We start from the raw sequence: 19,378 nt of genomic DNA on the forward strand, positions 1-19,378 counted from the left end.
AAAATAATATTTACATGGGTGTTTGACTTTATTTGTAATATATTTAAAATAATTTATAACTTATTGTTCGATAATAAAAATTTATAATCAGATTAGAAGCTGATATCAAAATTTATTTCTTTTCCATATTTGATATAAACTAATCACAAAATATTATACATAAAACAATGCAGTCGTTGAATTTTTGTAAATTAAATATCTTATGGATATCAATTATCTTACTTCTGGACGAAGTTATTTTCATAATTCCACCATTACCCTCTATATTTTTATGAAAAGTTGGAAATCATGAAGACTAAGTTAAAATCATAATTAAAAACTACCAAAATATAAAATCATGATTTTATTTTGATATTTAAAAGCTAAATAAAATGTAAATTATTAAAGTATTTTATAATGAAGATTTATATATAATAACACTTGTTACGATTGTGCTCAGAATACTAATACACCGACAACGTATGTGTATACACAACACTACTGATACATAAAAAAATAAACATAATCGATACCACGTAAGATAATAGTTTGCTATATCAGGAGACATAATTTTCTTCGTATCATCTCGAATATAAATCGTCTGTTACTTAGTTATCATATTGTGGAAAATAACTTTTTCATCGTATAACGAATGATCTAAGTCGGTTAAATGCGAAGGTATTTCAATTTTCGTCATATCGGAAACAAATTCATAAAAAATTTTAATTCTTAGCTAAAAAATGTCACTACTAAGAATATATTGAAATCGTCATGTTCACTTCCAAATCTCCAAAAAGGGAAGGTGGCAAAAACACGATTCATCATTGTAAACGCAAAGGAGCCGAAATCAGGGGCATTTTAGTCCAACCACAATACTATAATCCACTGGATTTTGATTTCGTCCGCCTCGGTTTTTCGCCTTAAAACTCGTGCATAATATTCTACATTAATTCTCACCACTCTCAGTGCCTGTCTGCCTCTATATATACACACACAATATGTATATATAATACTGTTTGTATTTATAGCTCTATATATATAAACTCCGTTTTGCATTGACCCTTGAATCTTAACTCTTCTCCCTCTCACCATTGATCCGTGATTCAGTTTTTGTAAGATCAACATAATATAAATATACACCGGTATATTCTTGTTACAGGTGCCAAGTTTGGATTTTTATTTGGATTGAAGGTCCATTTTCTACAAATGGACTCGTCACACTGGATGAAATGGAGGGTCGTCTCGAGTTTCCTGTTTGTGGTGAGTTTTGTTGCAGTGGGAGTAATCTTTTTCTGCTGTGACTGAAGAAGGGATGTTATCTTGAAAATTGTGGTTTGATCTGTGGGAGAATCATGGGATTGCAGGTTTTGTTTGTTTTGGTGTCCATGGTGAGTGCGGAGATGTCTGGTACAAGGTTCCTGTTAGACGCCAATGCAACGGGAGGGTAAGTTCTGTTACCTATTTGAGAAATGATGTACCGATTGAGTGATTGGGATGGATTTGAGATTTTCAACTCATGCTTGGGCCTTGGTTTTAAGTCACTTTATTTTTCTTACGATGCCTTTTTAGCTCAGTAACAGTTGTCAGGGTAGAGACATGCCAGGGGAGAAAAGTTAGTTTTAAGGAATATTTGGATTTAGTATCCAAAACTTGGATCTTTGTCATGAAATCTGATTTTAACACTAGGTAACTGTCTTAGTAGCTTTCCAAGGCTGAATAGTTTTATGACGAAATAAATTTTTTTTGAAAAAAAATTGATGAATGAAGTGGACTGTCCGAGTTTCTTCATTCTTGGAAGCAAAGAACACAAATAAGCTGATTTTGTGGATTAATATCCGATTTAGACTCGGATGTGGATTCAGAAGCTTAGCTGGAGCATGGAGTTACAGAATTATTCAGAAAAAATAGTCAAAATCATCCCCCCCCCCCCCACCCCCGTTATATCCTCCTATGTTTTGAACCATAGTCTTCAGTTGTCAAGACTAAAAGAAAACATGCTGATGCCTGCCAGATATGTTACATTTTTAACATTTTCTTTTATGGTTTAATATCCGTTTTGAATATTTGTATGCTACGAAGAAAAATAGTTAAAATATTTAATAACTAGTTGGGCAGAATCTAAATTGTAATTTTAAAAAATTTTAATGAGTGATTGTTGAGTTTGAGATTGATAGCCTGTTTTGATCTTTACTGATTGATATCTATGTTATTGATTGTTGGACAAAGACATTCTGAAGAATACTGTGCCATGTATGACATTTGTGGAACTCGTAGCGATGGTAAAGTTCTGAACTGCCCTTTTGGTTCTCCATCTGCCAAGGTATGATATTTGCACGTCTGTTGATTACCAGTTCTAGTTGTCATAACTGCTCAAGTCTTCGCTGTGTGCCTGAGCGGTATTTGTTTCATGCTGATTTTTTCGCTTTTGTGCCAAAAGCCTGATGATTTGCTGTCAGAAAAGATTCAAAGTTTGTGCCCAACAATTACTGGAAATGTATGCTGTACGGCGGCGCAGTTCGATACTTTACGGACACAAGTTCAGCAAGTAAGAAACTGAAATTGTTGTAGTTCGATGAATCAGTTCTAGCATGCAAATTGCTTAAAAGTATACATGCTGCTGCAGGCGATTCCGTTCCTTGTAGGCTGTCCAGCATGCTTGAGAAATTTCTTGAATCTTTTCTGTGAACTTACATGTTCTCCTTATCAGAGTCAGTTCATTAATGTGACGTCTATTGCCAAGGTGAGCAACTCACCTTTAATCATCTTTGCAACTTCAATAAAATTGCGATGCTACTTCTAGTGCGCTTGGTGACCTTACTTTTACTTTCTTTCTTCTCATTAAAAACTATTTGGATATGTATTGTTTTAATTTATGGTTAACTTTTTTTTTTTCTTTTTTGATATTCTTATAGCTTTTTGTGTTTTCCCTTTCTTTTATGTTATCTGTTGAGCAGGTTGGGAAGAATTCTACTGTGGACGGTATTGACTTTTACATAGCCGACTCTTTTGGGCAAGGATTATTTGATTCTTGCAAGGAAGTAAAATTTGGTACTATGAATACCCGAGCCATAGATTTTATCGGAGCTGGTGCTAGAAATTTTCATGGTAATTTTCTACTTATTTCATCACAGTCCAGGTACCATACAAGAAGGCATACTACTTGATCATACATTTAAATAATTTTATTTTTCCGTGTGATTTTCGAATCTTGTTTTGTTTTTTTTTTTGTTTTTAATTTTTTGATTGTCTGATTAACTGATTATTAATTATGTTTGGCAGAATGGTACACATTTCTAGGCAAAAAAGCAAGCCCTGGTGCACTTGGATCACCATATGCTATCAATTTTTTGTCGAGTGCCCCTGAGTCATCCATGATGAGGCCTATGAATGTGTCTGCATATTCATGTGGTGACACTTCATTAGGTTGTTCATGTGGTGATTGTCCTTCATCTGCTATTTGTTTGAATTCTGCTCCTCTTTCTGCTCCCAAGAAAGGTTCATGTTCAGTAAGAATCGGGTCTTTAAAGGTGAGAGATATATTCCTATCAATGCATTATAGTTTATGATTCACACGACATGGAAGTGGAGAGTCGTAAATTTCAGTATGCTTCCATGTTTGTGAACTATTTGTAGCTAATTCACTTTCCATTCTTGATAAATGCAGGCAAAATGTATAGAAGTTGCCGTAGCGATACTGTACATGGTACTGGTCTCCTTATTTCTCGTATGGGCTTTCTTTCACAGGAAAAGAAAAGGAAATCCCATGTCAAGAACTAAACCATTGATCAATGCCCCCAACAGTGGTATTGTTCGGCGCATTAACAGTCGAAAAGATGAGAATATTCCCATGCAGGTGCATACCAATTTGAGCCTCTGAATGATGTGTTTGTCCCTTTAATGATGCATTCTTCCTTTGTGTTATGAATTATGATATTTAGTGGTCTTTCACCTATGATTTGTGTGCCGCTAAATGAATGAACTTTCAAAGAGGAAATATTTTTTAAATATTTCTTTGTTATCTGAATGATATTCTACACATTAGAAGTTGATGCGAAGCTTCTGTGTCATTTTTAGCTCATGGAGGAGATTTTTCAACTATACCTTCTTTGTATCATTTACTTTTTTCCAAGTGCTCCTCTGAATCCATTTCACTGATTCGATTAACCTTGCCATCTTTTTGACAATTTTTCTTGTGAAGTTACATGAATGATTTTTATTTCCAATTTTCAGATGCTTGAGGATGTTCCCCAAATTACTAATGGAGTGCAACTTTCTATAGTTCAAGGTTACATGTCAAAATTTTACAGGTCATTTTCCGTGGAGTTTAGTTACTATTTTCACCTATTATTAAGCTAGCTTTTTCTTTTGGTTTCTGAATGATGCATTGAAATGGTTGAATTCATGTCTGTTTCAGGAGATATGGGACATGGGTGGCTAGGAATCCAGTACTGGTATTGTGTTCGTCAGTGGCTATTGTTCTTCTGCTTTGCTTGGGTCTTATTCGTTTTCAAATAGAGACGAGGCCTGAAAAGGTATAATATGGTTTCTGAAATTTATATGTTACCCACCAAAATAATCTACTCGGAAACATAATTTGTGTTGATCTTTGTCAGTTTTCTCTGTCAATTGGTCATGTCCTTGAGATTATCTATGGAATTACAACTAATTTATCTGTATCAGTACAAATGAATTTTTTTCTTGCATTACTACAATTACAGTTATGGGTAGGTCCAGGAAGCAGAGCTGCTGAAGAGAAACAATTCTTTGATAGTCAACTTGCACCTTTCTACAGAATTGAGCAGGTATTGTACATTAGCTGCATCTCAGCCCCAGCCTCCACCAAAAAAAATAAATAAATAAATAAAGAAAAGAATAAAGTATATAGAGATCGAGAATTTAATTTGGAAAATATTTCAGCTCATTATAGCAACAATTCCAGACTCTCCCCATGGAAAGGCACCCAGCATCGTGACAGAAAGCAATATCAATTTACTATTTGATATACAGAAAAAGGTCGCAATTTACTTCTAATTTTGGCTATTTAATTTTGTACTTATTTGACTTCTATGATTTTGAAGAGAAAACAATCTATATTATCAATTCAACAGGTAGATGCCATCAAAGCTAACTATTCTGGTACAATGGTATCTCTGACAGACATTTGCATGAAACCACTTGGTAAGGATTGTGCTACGCAGAGCATTCTTCAGGTATGATGCCTATACACCTAATAATTTCTTGCAAATATTTGCAATTTTATCATGTTTCAAGCAAAAGAGTGGTTCAAATCGATCTCTTTTACCAAAAAAAGATTAGCCGTATCCAAGATGTAACTTCTTACAGACACCTTATAGCCATTTGTTTTGTACACCGAGAATACAAGAGAAATAACTGGCTTGTCATTTTTACATAAATATATCCATCCGTAACTATAGTAGGATAATGCTGAAGAATATTGTACTAGGATCAGGGCTCATCTTTGAGAAGGATCACGAGATTTTCTTGACTGAATTCTATTTTAGCATTAGGATTTTTTCGTTACTGGGTTTGATTGAAATTATTGACGTTTACGGGATTATAAGATAACAAAGAGTCCTCTATAGATCATGTAGATCTTCAAAATTTCATTAGCTGAATCTTGTTGGATGGTGTTTCCTCCTGCAGATTTGATATACAAGTTTATGGGCATATCATTTAATTATCTTAGAATTATTGAATTTAAAATTTAAGGTTATTTATCTTTCTGTGAAGACCGAAAGAATATCTCTAAAATACTGTAAGACTTAAAAACATACGACTTGGAATTTTTTTATTCTTATCATCTAAAAGTAGGAAAAATATTTCAGTTCAGGCTGTCTATTTTAAGTTCTGTTAACTTTGAGTGCTTTTAGGCAATTTTCTGTGCAGAAGCTTTATTCATTATAACTCTGTTCATGGCTTCATGGCATTGAAAATTTTTAGAACCATGAATTCTGCCACTGCCTATGTGTACTTAAATTAAAATGCTCTGAAAACAACCGTTCTCAACAATCAGCTGTTTTTTTCTTTATTTTAGTTTCTTTTTTTATCTCCAGTTTTCTTATATGTAAAAGTATGATTGGGTTGATTCTCTAATGTTATATTGCTTGGAACTTGTATCTTTTTGTGATGAATCCACATCTATTTATTTTCAATAGTTGGCCGTGTGATATTAAATTATCAGTCAACTAATGAAGCTTGGTTGATGACAGTATTTTAAGATGGATTCTGGAAATTATGATAGCTTTGGAGGCATTGATCACGTCGAATACTGCTTCCAGGTATCTTTAGAGATCTCCACCCTCATACATCAATATTCAAAAGCTCGTTTTTCCCTCAATTTGTACTTCCTTCTACTCTATTTTGTAATCTGGATGTTTCTTGTAGCAATATTCCTCAGCAGACACATGCTTGAGTGCATTTAAAGCTCCCCTTGACCCAAGCACCTCTCTTGGTGGTTTTTCAGGAAGTAACTATTCAGAGGTAAAGTGTGCTGCTTTGGTTAGTTGATTACGCAAATTGTAAAGAATGTATAAAGTACAAAACTAATTTTAAACAGGCTTCTGCATTCATTATGACCTATCCTGTGAACAATGCCATCGACAAAGAAGGGAATGATACCAAAAGAGCTGTGGCATGGGAGAAAGCTTTCATTCAGCTAGCGAAGGTTCATAATTCTTCTCATTCTCTGTTACTGTCTTAGTTGCCCATTGCTTATTAATGAATATTGCTGTTAGTATGAGTTATTCTTATCTTTCACTGTGAGCCAATTCATCGATTTTGTCTTTGCCAATTAAGCCATGTATTGTTTAATTTAACGATACTTAATTCTTTATAAAAATACTTAATTCTTTATAAAAATTATTTGGGCACCTCTAAGAACAAATCCCCTTCCCTTGATATAAGTTTGCATATTAGCCCTTGGTCCATATGTACCTATTTTAAATTTCACTTCGTTCCGAGCACCATTAATTAGTTTTCTTTATGCAGGAGGAGCTCCTACCACTGGTTCAGTCTAGGAATTTGACACTTGCATTTTCATCAGAAAGCTCTGTTGAAGAAGAATTAAAAAGAGAAAGCACTGCAGATGCTATTACTATCTTGGTACAGATGAATCTTTTCCCCCTCCTATTGCACACTTCCCTGCATAACGTTTAATAAACTAGTCCTTGCCGAAGGAATGTAAAATAAATATGCCCACTTTTACTTTTAGACTTTTCAGACTGCAAATTGTTTAATATAATATTAAATCTGGCATAATAAAGATAATAATATTATATTTTATTGTTTTCTGTTTCAGATCAGCTATCTTGTAATGTTTGCGTACATATCTCTGACACTTGGTGATACTCGTCGTTTCTCTTCCTTTTATATTTCCTCCAAGGTACGGTTTACAGAGAAACTTGTGCGCACCATGTACGAAAATCTATGTTACCGAGTTACATCTTGACATTGGCTAATATATCTGCTATCTTCCAGTTTGTGTTTCCTTTGCATTAACATGGTCTTGCCTTCATAACTCTTCTAGTCATTGCAGAAGAATGAAGTTTAATATTCCTGTATGTTTGTATTAGAGTAAAAATGCTTTACTTTGGAAATGAGTAATCATTGAAATTTTAGCTATTTGTTCCGTTTCGAAACATTGATGAAAGCTATTTGAATAATCCTTTTGCTTGCAATAAAGGATGGTGGGTGGAATTATTCTATATCATTTAGTGAAGTATATTTTACATACTCGTGGCTCGACAAAATTTATTCCAATTTGCTCGGTGACATTACTTAATGTTGTAGATACTAATCTTAATCTACCACCCCATTCTGATCTCCAAACATCAACCTGACTTATCATTTTTTCTTCTCTTGTATGATGTTGCAGGTATTGCTTGGCCTTTCAGGAGTTTTGCTTGTCATGCTCTCAGTTCTTGGATCAGTTGGTTTTTTCAGTGCAATTGGTGTGAAATCAACACTTATAATAATGGAAGTCATTCCTTTCCTTGTTTTAGCAGTAAGCCTTATTCTCATACAACCTTGAATCACTTAACTTCATGTGCTTCTATTTGCAGCGTTTCATGCTCATTAGTTTTTGGATATGATTGCTTGCTCACAGTAAGAATATGAAAGTATCACGTAGCGAGCATATTCAATATCTATCCCATGTTTTAGCTTTTGTTCGCATTACTTGAGTTTCGACACAGTTAGAATTTTTGCCATATCAAAGAGCAAGTTTTCTCCTATTGCTTCGATTGGGAGAGTCAAATGACAGTAACTCATACATGGTGGATATTTCCATCTCTAGAATCTGTGACTACCAGATCTTAAAGATGCACTGATATAAAGAGCAGGATTTTATGAAGCTGTAAAAAGAATATTGAGAAATCAAATGATGCTTTGCTGTAGAAGTTTTAACTCACCTAGCAGGTGGAAATGAAGTTAAGTGATAAAGTTTTTAATAAAAGAGACTGGTTTCTTCCCCTCTCTAAGAAGATATGGCCAAGTTTTTGACATGTTTATATGCATTTTTTGGTGAAAATTATCTACCTTTTTAATGCTTAAACAGATAACTTAGCTCTGCAGATAAACTAAATTTACCGAAGGTTATTTCTCATCAAGATTTTTGGTTATAGTATTTTTTTGATGACTGTTTAAGATCAGCTACTTTTCTAGGATAATGAGAAACTACAGTCAGTTTGAGGCAGCAGCTCGGGCGCTGGTTAGGACTATCTTGTGTGAAATCCTCCAAAGCTTGGCTTGCTAGACAAATGCTTAGAACTTCTAACTGAAATTCTCTAGGTGATTGAATTTTCACAAACAAAGAGCCATGAAAAACTGTTGTGTAACTCTCGATTTATTCAACTGTAGTCTGAACAGCTCGTCTAGCTTTTCCAACTTCACATTGTAAAATAAGTGTCAGCATGGATATATATGTAAGGCTGTCTGAAGAGCAGCTTATGTATACACTGTTATCCTTAATTGTCAAATATAAGCTAATGTATCCTTAATCGTTAGCAACAATAGCATTTCAGTTTCTTTCCCTTAAAAATCATCAAATCATTTCAAAACTTGGTGGCTTCATCGTTGTTTCTTGTTTTATCAGGTTGGGGTGGACAACATGTGCATATTGGTTCATGCAGTTAAACGCCAACAGTTTGAATTGCCCATAGAGGGACGAATTAGTAATGCACTTGTTGAAGTTGGGCCATCTATAACATTAGCTTCTCTCTCAGAGGTACTGGCATTTGCCGTCGGAAGTTTTATTCCAATGCCAGCTTGCCGTGTATTTTCCATGTTTGCAGGTTAGAACTCTAATAGGCCATAATAATGGTTTTACAGAAGTGGATGTAGTAATTATCAACCTATTCTAAACATAACGGCTTTTTTAATTTGTTCACGAACTTGATTCACAGCACTGGCTGTCCTCTTGGATTTCCTTTTGCAAGTTACTGCTTTTGTCGCCTTGATTGCTTTTGACTTTTTGAGAGCAGAGGACAACAGGATTGATTGTTTTCCTTGCTTTAAAGTATCTAAATCAAATTCTGACCAGGAAAAAGGTAATTTTTCTACTTCATTTCAGCTCCTTTCTTATTGATTTTTAATTTGTCAACTAAGCACAAAAGTGTCTGAAAATGCAGGCATCCATCTGCAGAAGCCTGGTATGCTAGCTCGGTATATGAAGGTAATCGATGGCTGTTTTTTTTTTGGGGTGGGGGGTATATGAAGGTAATCGATGGCTGTTTTTTTTTTGGGGTGGGGGGAGGGGGTGTGGTAATTGGTATAGCAAGATGGGTTATCTTTTTTGACAAATAATTTGATTTGCAATTTTACGTGTTACAGCTTTAATAGATCTCCGGAAATCAGACTATCCTAGTATTTTTCTTCGACATTAACTTTGTATGAACCCAAAGGAGTATGTACAAATATTTGTCTACTTGTACAACCTAAAACCCAAGGTAAAAATATCAAAGGAGAGCCTCAGCAACTTAGCATTAGTGTCCACTAGACTGATGCTTCCTATAAACACAAACGTAGAATCAACTCTCACAGTTTCATCACCTGATAAAAGTTGACTTGGGCAGTTTCAATTTTTATAAACCATAAATTAACCTTTTAACAATAATTCTCGACCCATTTATCAGGTCTTCAAATCTTTGTTTAGACATGTAGTATTGTTGTAAAAAGATCTTTTCGCCTGCCTGATGAAAGCAGCACATTTTGGTAATTTATATTTTGTTCATAAATTGCACTTAAATTAGGTAGCAGATTCAATCTATGCTCTCATTTTATTATGTTCAAGATGAAAAAGTTTGCAGCTAAAGTAGGTAGCAGATTTAATCCACGCACTCCTTTGATTATGTCCAAGATGAAAAAGATTTTACCTTGCATGGACACAGTTAATTTTTTTTCACTTTTTAATACATTTGACGGAGATCTTGAAGTGTGCTTTAAGGTAATTGAAATTTGTCAATGTAATTTTCAGCCACGTTTTTAACGACTTTCTCTCATGGATTCTAGTGAGCAGGAGTATTCTCTGAAAATCTGGTTATTGGCATCATGGAATTGATAAATAATTAATTAGTTTTTGGTTATTTTTAATTGTCGAATAATTTGTGTTTATTTTCTTTTCTGACATCTTAACTACATATGTATCTTGTCTAGGAATATCATGCTCCCTTTCTGAATCTTTGGGGTGTAAAAGTAGTGGTTATTTGTGTCTTTGTTGCTTTTGCACTGGCAAGCATAGTAAGTCGACTTCTCTAATCTCTCTGCAGTTTTTAGGCTCTTTTTAGTAGCTATTTCATTTTGGCTGGGGGATGATTTTTCTATATTAACCCTTGAAGGCATTATGTACAAGAATCGAACCTGGTTTAGAACAGCAAATCGTTCTACCCCGAGACTCATATCTTCAGGTCTTAGAGGCTAAATATTTTTTTCCCCAAAATAATATGATTTTTTTTTCAATTTATTCAAACTCGATGATTATCTTCATTCTGTGCAGGGTTACTTCAATAATATTTCAGAACATCTAAGAATAGGACCACCACTCTATTTTGTTGTGAAAAACTACAATTTCAGGTGTTTTTGTCATCATAGTTTCTCTACGTCTCTAAATTGGTGTCTTTCCTGTGAATTCTATTTCTTCTAGCTCTCCATAATAAATGTGTTATTTTGAGAATATTATTTACACTATTTGTGTCTCCTCATGACTGAAGACAAAAAGGAAAGAAAACATTAAAAAAGAAATGAATAAAATGGCCGATCGTTTTTGTTTTTTGTTTAATATGAAAAATGCTGGAGAGGTTTTCTTGCTGACAGATATTATTCCTGTTGTTTGGAGAATGTGGATAATTTAGATATTTAATGTCTTTGGAGACAAAATATAAGATTCATATGGCTATGTTTTTGAAACTCTATACTGTCTAGTACATCGTAATGTTTATTTACTAATTATGCTCTTTTTTTTTTCAAAGTACTAATTTTTTCAAGATGTTCTTGTTTGTTTAATTTACAGTTCAGGATCAAGTCAGACTAACCAGCTGTGTTCCATTAGCCATTGTGAATCTAATTCTCTTTTAAATGAGGTAAATCTACTGTCGTGCAGATAGAATGATTTAGCTTAGTTGCATTTACTCTTAATGCCTGTGATATTTTTCAAGATATTTTTTCCTGTTGTTTAGAACCTTAGGACGCCTAGATTGGCCCTTCCTAATTACTTATTATTTTACACCCTTTTCTTTGGTCTTAGCTTCTATCAGAATTTATCCTATGTTCATAAGTTGCTTTTATCGGTTGACTGTTGATAGTTGATCATATAACGCGGAATCAAATTTATCGGCCCTGTGATTTGTCCAATTGCATGAGAATCGCATCAGAAAATTATTTTTAAATGTGTTTAGCTTGGGGTTGAAATTTTTGTGACTATAACATGTGTTTTTCTACCTCCCGTTCAGGCATGCCAAAATATTAACAGCAAATATTTCTTGTGAGAAGATTTATGTGGTTGAGCATTTTTCAGTGGTATTAGACACTGAAAAATGGACTTGATATCACTATATTTATTTATCGAAGATGGGATTTTAATGACCTGTTTAGTGGTTTTGCATTTTGCATGGTATGGGTAAACTGTCTTTGTTGGTTTTATTTTGTTATGTTAGTTCTTAGTATCTCTTATAACTTTGTTTGACCACATTTTCTTATTTATTTAATTGATATTTCTATTATTTTTTTTTTGATATTTTCTAATTAGAGACTTCCTGAATTCTACAGATTGCTAGAGCATCTTTGGTACCCAAATCGAGTTATATAGCTAAACCTGCAGCTTCTTGGCTTGATGATTTTCTGGTTTGGCTATCTCCTGAAGCCTTTGGTTGCTGCCGGAAATTCACAAACGGGACCTTTTGCCCACCAAATGATCAGGTTTCTCATCTGACTGTTTTTATTGATGCTTTCTGGTCCGGGACAAATATTTTCACTTGTTATTCCATATTTAAATATTTTCATTTCTTCATAGAAATCGTGGTAATATTTTTCTTTTGTCTGTTAAATATACAAAACATTAATTTTGAAGGATTTGTAGCAATTCAATCATATTCATGACAATACATCTAACTAGTTTCCTGGAAGATAAGTAAATTTAGGATCTTGAACATATTGTGATTTATTATATCCGAATGCTAGAAATTGTGAAGAAAAACTGTACAAATAGGTTTCTTTCATTATGTACTTCGTAATCTATATTTTGAATTTTCTGACATATGATGGAACATTTCTTCCAGCCTCCATGCTGTTCGGCAAATGATGGTCCTTGTGGTCTAAGCCCTGTCTGCAAAGAATGCACTACGGTAATATAGTTCTTTCAATCATCAGGCTTATTTTTGCGTATAATTCTGCCTTGATAAACTACCTTAGATATGCTTCGGAAATTTCTGCAGTATTTTGGTTAGGAACAAAATTTTACTTCAGTATTCGATCTATTCATGCATCCCCCATCGGGTTGATAAATGATGTTGTGGAAGAGTGGAAAATCAATTTAAAAACGGCTAATGCTTTAGATTTAGTAAAAACTATCACTAATATTCAGATTCTTCAGTGTTTTAGGCACTCCGATTTACAAAATGATCGTCCATCTACATCACAATTTGGGGACAAGCTTCCGTGGTTCCTTAGTGCTTTACCTTCTGCTGATTGTGCCAAAGGCGGAAAAGGGGCTTATACAGGCAGTGTTCAGCTTAAAGGTGAATGTTATAGTAGTAAATTTTTTTGTTTATTAGTGAATATGTTTACACCATATAATGATTTGCAGGCTCTTGGTGTTGGGTAACTGTGGACCCAATTAATTTGTGTGGTATTTCTCTTTTATTTGATGGAGGCAACCTAGGTTTCTCAATTCAATTTTTTCTTTGCACTCTTAACTTTTATTAGAGATTAAATTACTTATAGTTTGGGTTACAAGCTTAGTTATTGAACATTCATATATCCATTTTAAATTGTCTGTGCACCTCTACTATAAAAGGAAATAACCTGGACTTTCTCTTTAATTATTTATCTTTTTCTAATTTGGTTTTGTTGAATTTAAGATGGCCCATAACAGTTTTAGATTATAGCACAAGATATACCGTTTTCTACGGTCTTCATCAAATTGTTTTCATGCTTCATCAGGCTATGAAGATGGAATCATTCAAGCCTCAGCATTTCGTACGTATCACACTCCGCTTAATAAACAAGTGAGGCATATTTGAAAAATTTATGATGATGAATAATTGGAATTATGGCCATTTTAAAACTTGAATGGTTTTCAGGTTGATTATGTGAACTCAATGAGGGCGGCACGAGATTTTAGTTCGAGAATGTCAGATTCTCTAAAGGTAGTAATTGAGCATTTGAGCTATAAAACGTGTAGAGTTTTGTCATGTCTAGTTAGGAAATTTGTCCTCAAGCTGAATCGTTTGTAAATTGCGAATGCATTTTCAGGATCTGATCCCTTTTTTCTTGATGAAGCTCGAGTTTCTGACTTATGCCGTCCTTTATTTTCTTTTCTTAATTAAAGTTTGTATCAATGTCTGTTTACTCAGTATACTATTTACTCTTCGTGTTTTGATATTTTGGTTCTGATGAATTTATATTTAGTTTTCTTTTCCAACTGTATTTTGGCTGTTATGAAAGCATTTTCTTGGAAACTTGTGGATTCTTCCTTTTTATGAAATGCTGGTATCTGTAACTCTTGAAAGAGAAGATATATGCAGTTCAGTTACTCTTGTGATAGTGAATATTATATGCCAAAAATATTATTATTCTTTTGTGCTGCCGTGACCAATTTTTTGTCTGGTGGAATTTTGTCGGAGAAAGAGAGAGAGGGAGTAAAGAAGAGAGTTGTTTCATAAAAAGTGCATGCCATTCTGTTCTCACTATGCTGACTCTCAATTTTTGTCCATTGCAGATTGACATCTTCCCCTATGCAGTATTCTACATGTTCTTTGAGCAATACCTTAGCATATGGAAGACTGCATTAATCAATCTTGCCATAGCTATTGGTTAGTTTTTTTTTTTTTTTATTTTTATTTACACTTGATTCGAACTTTCCAATTATTTCCATGGTGATTACTGTTAGTGGTGCTATATACAATATGTGCATTGTTAGCTATGCCATTTTTTGTCCGTCTCTTGTGTGATTTCATTAATGTCCAACACATTATGACAGGCTAACCATGAAAGCACAACCCTTAGCATTCTGCAGCTAAACCATATCATATAACCAAATAAAGTAAAAATAACTTCTTCCTTATAGCTATAATTTCCCAGCCTTGTTTTATCCACGGATAAAATGGTGAACCCAGGGTAGGGATCAACCTAGATCAATTCCCATGACTTACAATTCATTTGAGATAGTTTTGTTGCTCTTAAGATGAAGCAGTGATTACTGATGAAATAAACAGTCTTTTAATCAGGCATTCACGTACTTATTTGTTTTTTTCTGGTGCTTTCTCTCCACGTTAAACTTTTAGTTTCTACAATTTGTCAGGTGCGGTTTTTGTTGTTTGCCTAGTGATAACATGCAGGTCAGTATTTTTTACCGTTGATTATATCTCAACACAGTTATTTTTGTTTCTAATTTTCTATCTTGATCTTTTTCCTTGTTTAGTTTGTGGACATCAGCCATAATTATACTTGTTTTGGCAATGATCATTGTGGATATGATGGTAAATTTATTTTTCTTTTGTCTATTGGTTGGAATTTTCATGTTTCCTTGAAATAAGAATTCTAAGTTTTAAACCCGTTTTCATCTGTGGAATGAAACTTTTCAGGGTGTAATGGCGATCCTGAATGTACAACTGAATGCTGTGTCAGTTGTGAATCTTGTAATGTCAGTGGGTATTGCTGTCGAATTCTGTGTGCATATAACACATGCTTTCTTGGTCAGATTCTCTTCTCACTTCCCTTGTAGATATAATTTTAGCATCAAATTTATTATATTTTTTCTCCATGTTGGAGAGTGATTTCACGTGGAAGTGCAATGGGCATTGCCACACCTTATGATTGAAAATTGAATGTATGATACATGATAAATGTGCAAGGAGACTATTTCAGCTCTTTGTTGTTAGGCTTTCAAGAGTCAGTAATATCTGCCAAATTAATCTCATCGGAAAGAGTGAAGATCCAATTTTACATTCTTATGACAGGTGACTAGTGGAGATAGGAATCAACGGATGCAGGAGGCTCTTACAACAATGGGGGCTTCTGTATTCAGGTCAGAGCTTTGACTTTTCTTTTAAAGAAAATTTGATTTGCCCGATCTGAAAGTGTCTACCTATGAAAAGAACACATTTAAAAATATGGAACATCTGCGTTTTAGTGCATCTCCCCAGTAGTATTTTAAAGGAGAAGTTATAGGGGCATTAGTAGCCACCACCAATTTTACCGAGCACCATGTAAACCCTGAGGTTGCACATGTTTAGGGTTATTAAATTAAATTATTTCAAACATCATATGTTGTAAATGTAATCAGTTCAAATCTCAGCGAGTTTGTGCAATTTTTTTGTTTACTAAACTAAACTATTCGGTCATGATTTTTTACAAGTAGTTCTTCAAACGTGATTTGTCCAGTCATGATCTGACCTTTTACCCTCGTTAAAGGGGCAGAAAAAAAGTTAAATGAAGTTAAATTTAAACTAGGATTCCCTTTCCAATGGTTACATGATATAGCGTTAAATAGTTGTTACACGTAACGTTTCAAGGGAAACTATTGCATTGTCATCATTTTTTCAGAAAAAGCCATTTTCAAGTAGTTTTGACTGACATTCCCTACTGTTTTTCATGGCAGTGGAATCACACTTACAAAGCTTGTCGGAGTGCTTGTTCTTTGCTTTTCGAGAACGGAAATTTTTGTGGTATTTGATCTTTGCTCACTAAGATACATTTATCAGAAAGAGCCATTGTGTTCTACTGCTAACTATTTTTTGCAGGTTTACTATTTCAAAATGTACCTGGCTTTGGTGCTGCTTGGTTTCTTGCATGGCCTTGTCTTTTTGCCTGTAAGATCTCTACTTTCCAATATGCCACAGTAACTATTGTTAATCAAAATATGTTGGATTATATTCTATATAACTAACTCAAAGATTCACATTTATCTAACTTAAAATATGTACCTATTATCATATACATCATTTTGGTCAAAACACAGGAGGAAAATATTTATATAAATCATTGATAAAGTGTATGATCAGGCATATCATTTGAAATATAAGAAGCAAAATCCATTGAAAATTCATCTCTAGATATGAGTCTAAATCAACATAACTTTAAGATGCCAAATCAAGAAAATCCCGCAAATGGCTTTCCGAATTCAGAAGCACACAATTTGATCCATCGATTGTCCTAATTTTTAAGACTCATATATACGATATAGAATGCATGATTTAGTTTTACATCTAATCTTTCAGGTTCTATTAAGCGTGTTTGGTCCGCCATCAAGGTGTGTGCTCATCGAGAAGCAAGAAGATCGACCATCTACATCCTCACAGTTTTGACGTTACAGAGGTAGGGAATACAGATGTGATAGGATCATACTTTTGGCTTATTGCATGTACAAAATGAATATATTGTGTAGTGATTCAATTGTAAAGTAGGTTCAGGTTGTTGCTTTGAGTTTTCTCATTGAAATATATGGTATTGAAATGGAAGTAAATTATTTTCGAGTAATTGAGCCATCCTATCATACTATTGGATCATTCTAATTATTTTTTTGTGATGTTGGTATTCATATGACCATAAATACGTCGCCTGTGGATTTTACCAGGATTAACTAATATAAGGCCTAAAGCCGGATGTGATATTATAAAATAATCGTGTTTTGGGAAAAAATATCAATATCGTATTCGCTTAGAAGAAAAACAAAAATTATGTTTTCATTGTAAGGTCTTACAGATAACATGCTTAGGGTTAGAATTGATCTCAACAATTGAAAAAGGGCAAAAGCTAAAATGATGTTCACCAAATCTCCCAAGAAAATGCAAAAGTCATACAAGAGGATTGCACTTTATCCTTTTGTCTACTTTAATGAGTTGATAACTACTTGAAGAGATCATTTTTCAAAATTTCCCAGACATGATGTATAATTGTTAGAATACCATAATGCAACAAATAAATGTGGGGAACTGTTAGAAATTTGCAAATGCTAAGAAAGAACACAATCAAACTGAAAAAGTAATATTATCGACCACAAATTTCAAATTGTTGTGAAAAAATAAAAATTTACGGTAAAAAGTAAAAATTTCAAACTCTCAAAATTATCACATTATAAACTTTATAATATTTTTCTCTCAACTTAATTGTGATTTTCTTCACAAATGAGAGATCTATTTATAGAAAATCTTTACAAATAATCCAAAAATAAATTATATCATTACATTCATCATCACACACAAATTTCAATATTCAACACCTAATTTTACTAATTTTCAACATTCAAATATTCAACATTCAATATTCAAATATTCATTCTTAAAATATTAAATTTCAACACTCCCCCTTGTGATGATAATCATAATGATTGTCTTCATTACGTGTTTTTATACTGCCTCGTTAAAAACCTTACTAGGAAAAACCCATTGGGATAAAAACCATAGTAAGGGAAAAAGAGTGCAGTCACGTAAACTCTCCCTCATGTTGACACGAACAGTTCTTCACAAATTTCGTAGATTGCGCATTCCAATATTATATATATGCTTTCTGAATATTGTTGTAGGAAGTGCCTTTGTGAAGAGATCTGATTAGTTTTCACTTGATTGAATGTGACGAACATCAATACATTTATTCTTCTCAAGCTCCTTGGTGAATGCGAAGAACTTAGGAAGAATATGTTTAGTTCTGTCGCTTTTTATGTGTCCTTCTTTCATTTGAGCAACACATGCAGCATTATCTTCATATAGTATCACAGGCTTCTCGTCAAATGATAATCCGCATGAGATTTGGATATGTTGGGTCATTGATTTTAACCACACATATTCACGGCTTGCTTCATGTAGTGCAATAATCTCGGCATGATTTGATGAAGTTGTTACGAGCGTTTGTTTCTATGAACGCCAAGAAATTGCAGTGCCTCCACGAGTAAATACATATCCAGTTTGAGAACGTGCCTTGTGTGGATCAGATAAGTATCCAGCATCGGCATAACCAATTATACTTGGATTAGCATCTTTTGAATACAAAAGTCTCAAGTCTGTCGTTCCTCGTAGATAACGGAATAAATGTTTAATTCCGTTCCAGTGTCTCTTTGTTGGATATGTGCTAAATCTTGCAAATAAATTTACGGCAAAAGATATATCAGGCTTTGTACAATTTGTAAGATACATAAGGGCACCAATAGCACTTAAATATGGTACTTCTGGACCAAGAATATCTTCATCATCTTCACATGGACGGAATGGATCCTTTTCTATGTTTAATGATCTAACAACCATTGGAGTACTTAAAGGATTTGATTTATCCATATTAAAACGTTTAAGGATCTTTTCTGTATAATTTCTCTGGTGAACAAATATTCCACATTCTTTTTGTTCTATTTGTAAACCCAGACAATACTTGGTTTTTCCAAGATCCTTCATTTCAAATTCTTCCTTCAAGTATGAAACAACTTCTTGAATTTCTTTATTCGTTCCAATGATGTTTAAATCATCAACATATACAGCAATAATTACGCATCCGGATGTTGTTTTCTTAATGAAAACACAAGGGCATATTGAATTATTTACATATCCCTTTTTCATCAAGTGATCACTTAGCCGATTATACCACATTCGGCCCGATTGCTTTAACCCATATAATGATCTTTGTAATTTCACAGAATAACATTCTCTAGGTTTTGAACTTTGTGCTTCAGACATCTTAAATC

The 19,378-nt window shown here is 33.7% G+C and overlaps 1 protein-coding gene across 1 annotated transcript; it reads left to right on the plus strand.

The window, feature by feature from the left end:
• The first annotated feature begins 952 nt into the window (after positions 1-952).
• LOC140962155 (uncharacterized) lies at positions 953-17,216 on the plus strand. Its single transcript, XM_073421034.1, has 39 exons — positions 953-1,239; positions 1,344-1,423; positions 2,206-2,299; positions 2,417-2,524; positions 2,603-2,719; positions 2,934-3,084; positions 3,259-3,506; positions 3,644-3,832; positions 4,210-4,286; positions 4,394-4,511; positions 4,698-4,781; positions 4,897-4,992; positions 5,088-5,189; positions 6,210-6,278; positions 6,385-6,480; positions 6,557-6,664; positions 6,988-7,101; positions 7,298-7,381; positions 7,874-8,002; positions 9,092-9,290; positions 9,402-9,545; positions 9,627-9,670; positions 10,651-10,734; positions 10,833-10,901; positions 10,991-11,067; positions 11,504-11,573; positions 12,259-12,408; positions 12,768-12,833; positions 13,082-13,226; positions 13,651-13,715; positions 13,791-13,856; positions 14,429-14,522; positions 15,011-15,047; positions 15,131-15,188; positions 15,294-15,404; positions 15,669-15,736; positions 16,310-16,376; positions 16,452-16,520; positions 16,929-17,216. Exons 1-39 carry the CDS (start codon positions 1,186-1,188, stop codon positions 17,013-17,015), a joined length of 3,888 nt encoding a protein of 1,295 aa, XP_073277135.1. The 5' UTR covers positions 953-1,185; the 3' UTR covers positions 17,016-17,216.
• The last annotated feature ends 2,162 nt before the right edge of the window (positions 17,217-19,378 follow it).

This window comes from Primulina huaijiensis, chromosome 16 (genome assembly GCF_012295235.1).
Source record: "Primulina huaijiensis isolate GDHJ02 chromosome 16, ASM1229523v2, whole genome shotgun sequence".
Classification (NCBI taxonomy): Eukaryota; Viridiplantae; Streptophyta; class Magnoliopsida; order Lamiales; family Gesneriaceae; genus Primulina; species Primulina huaijiensis.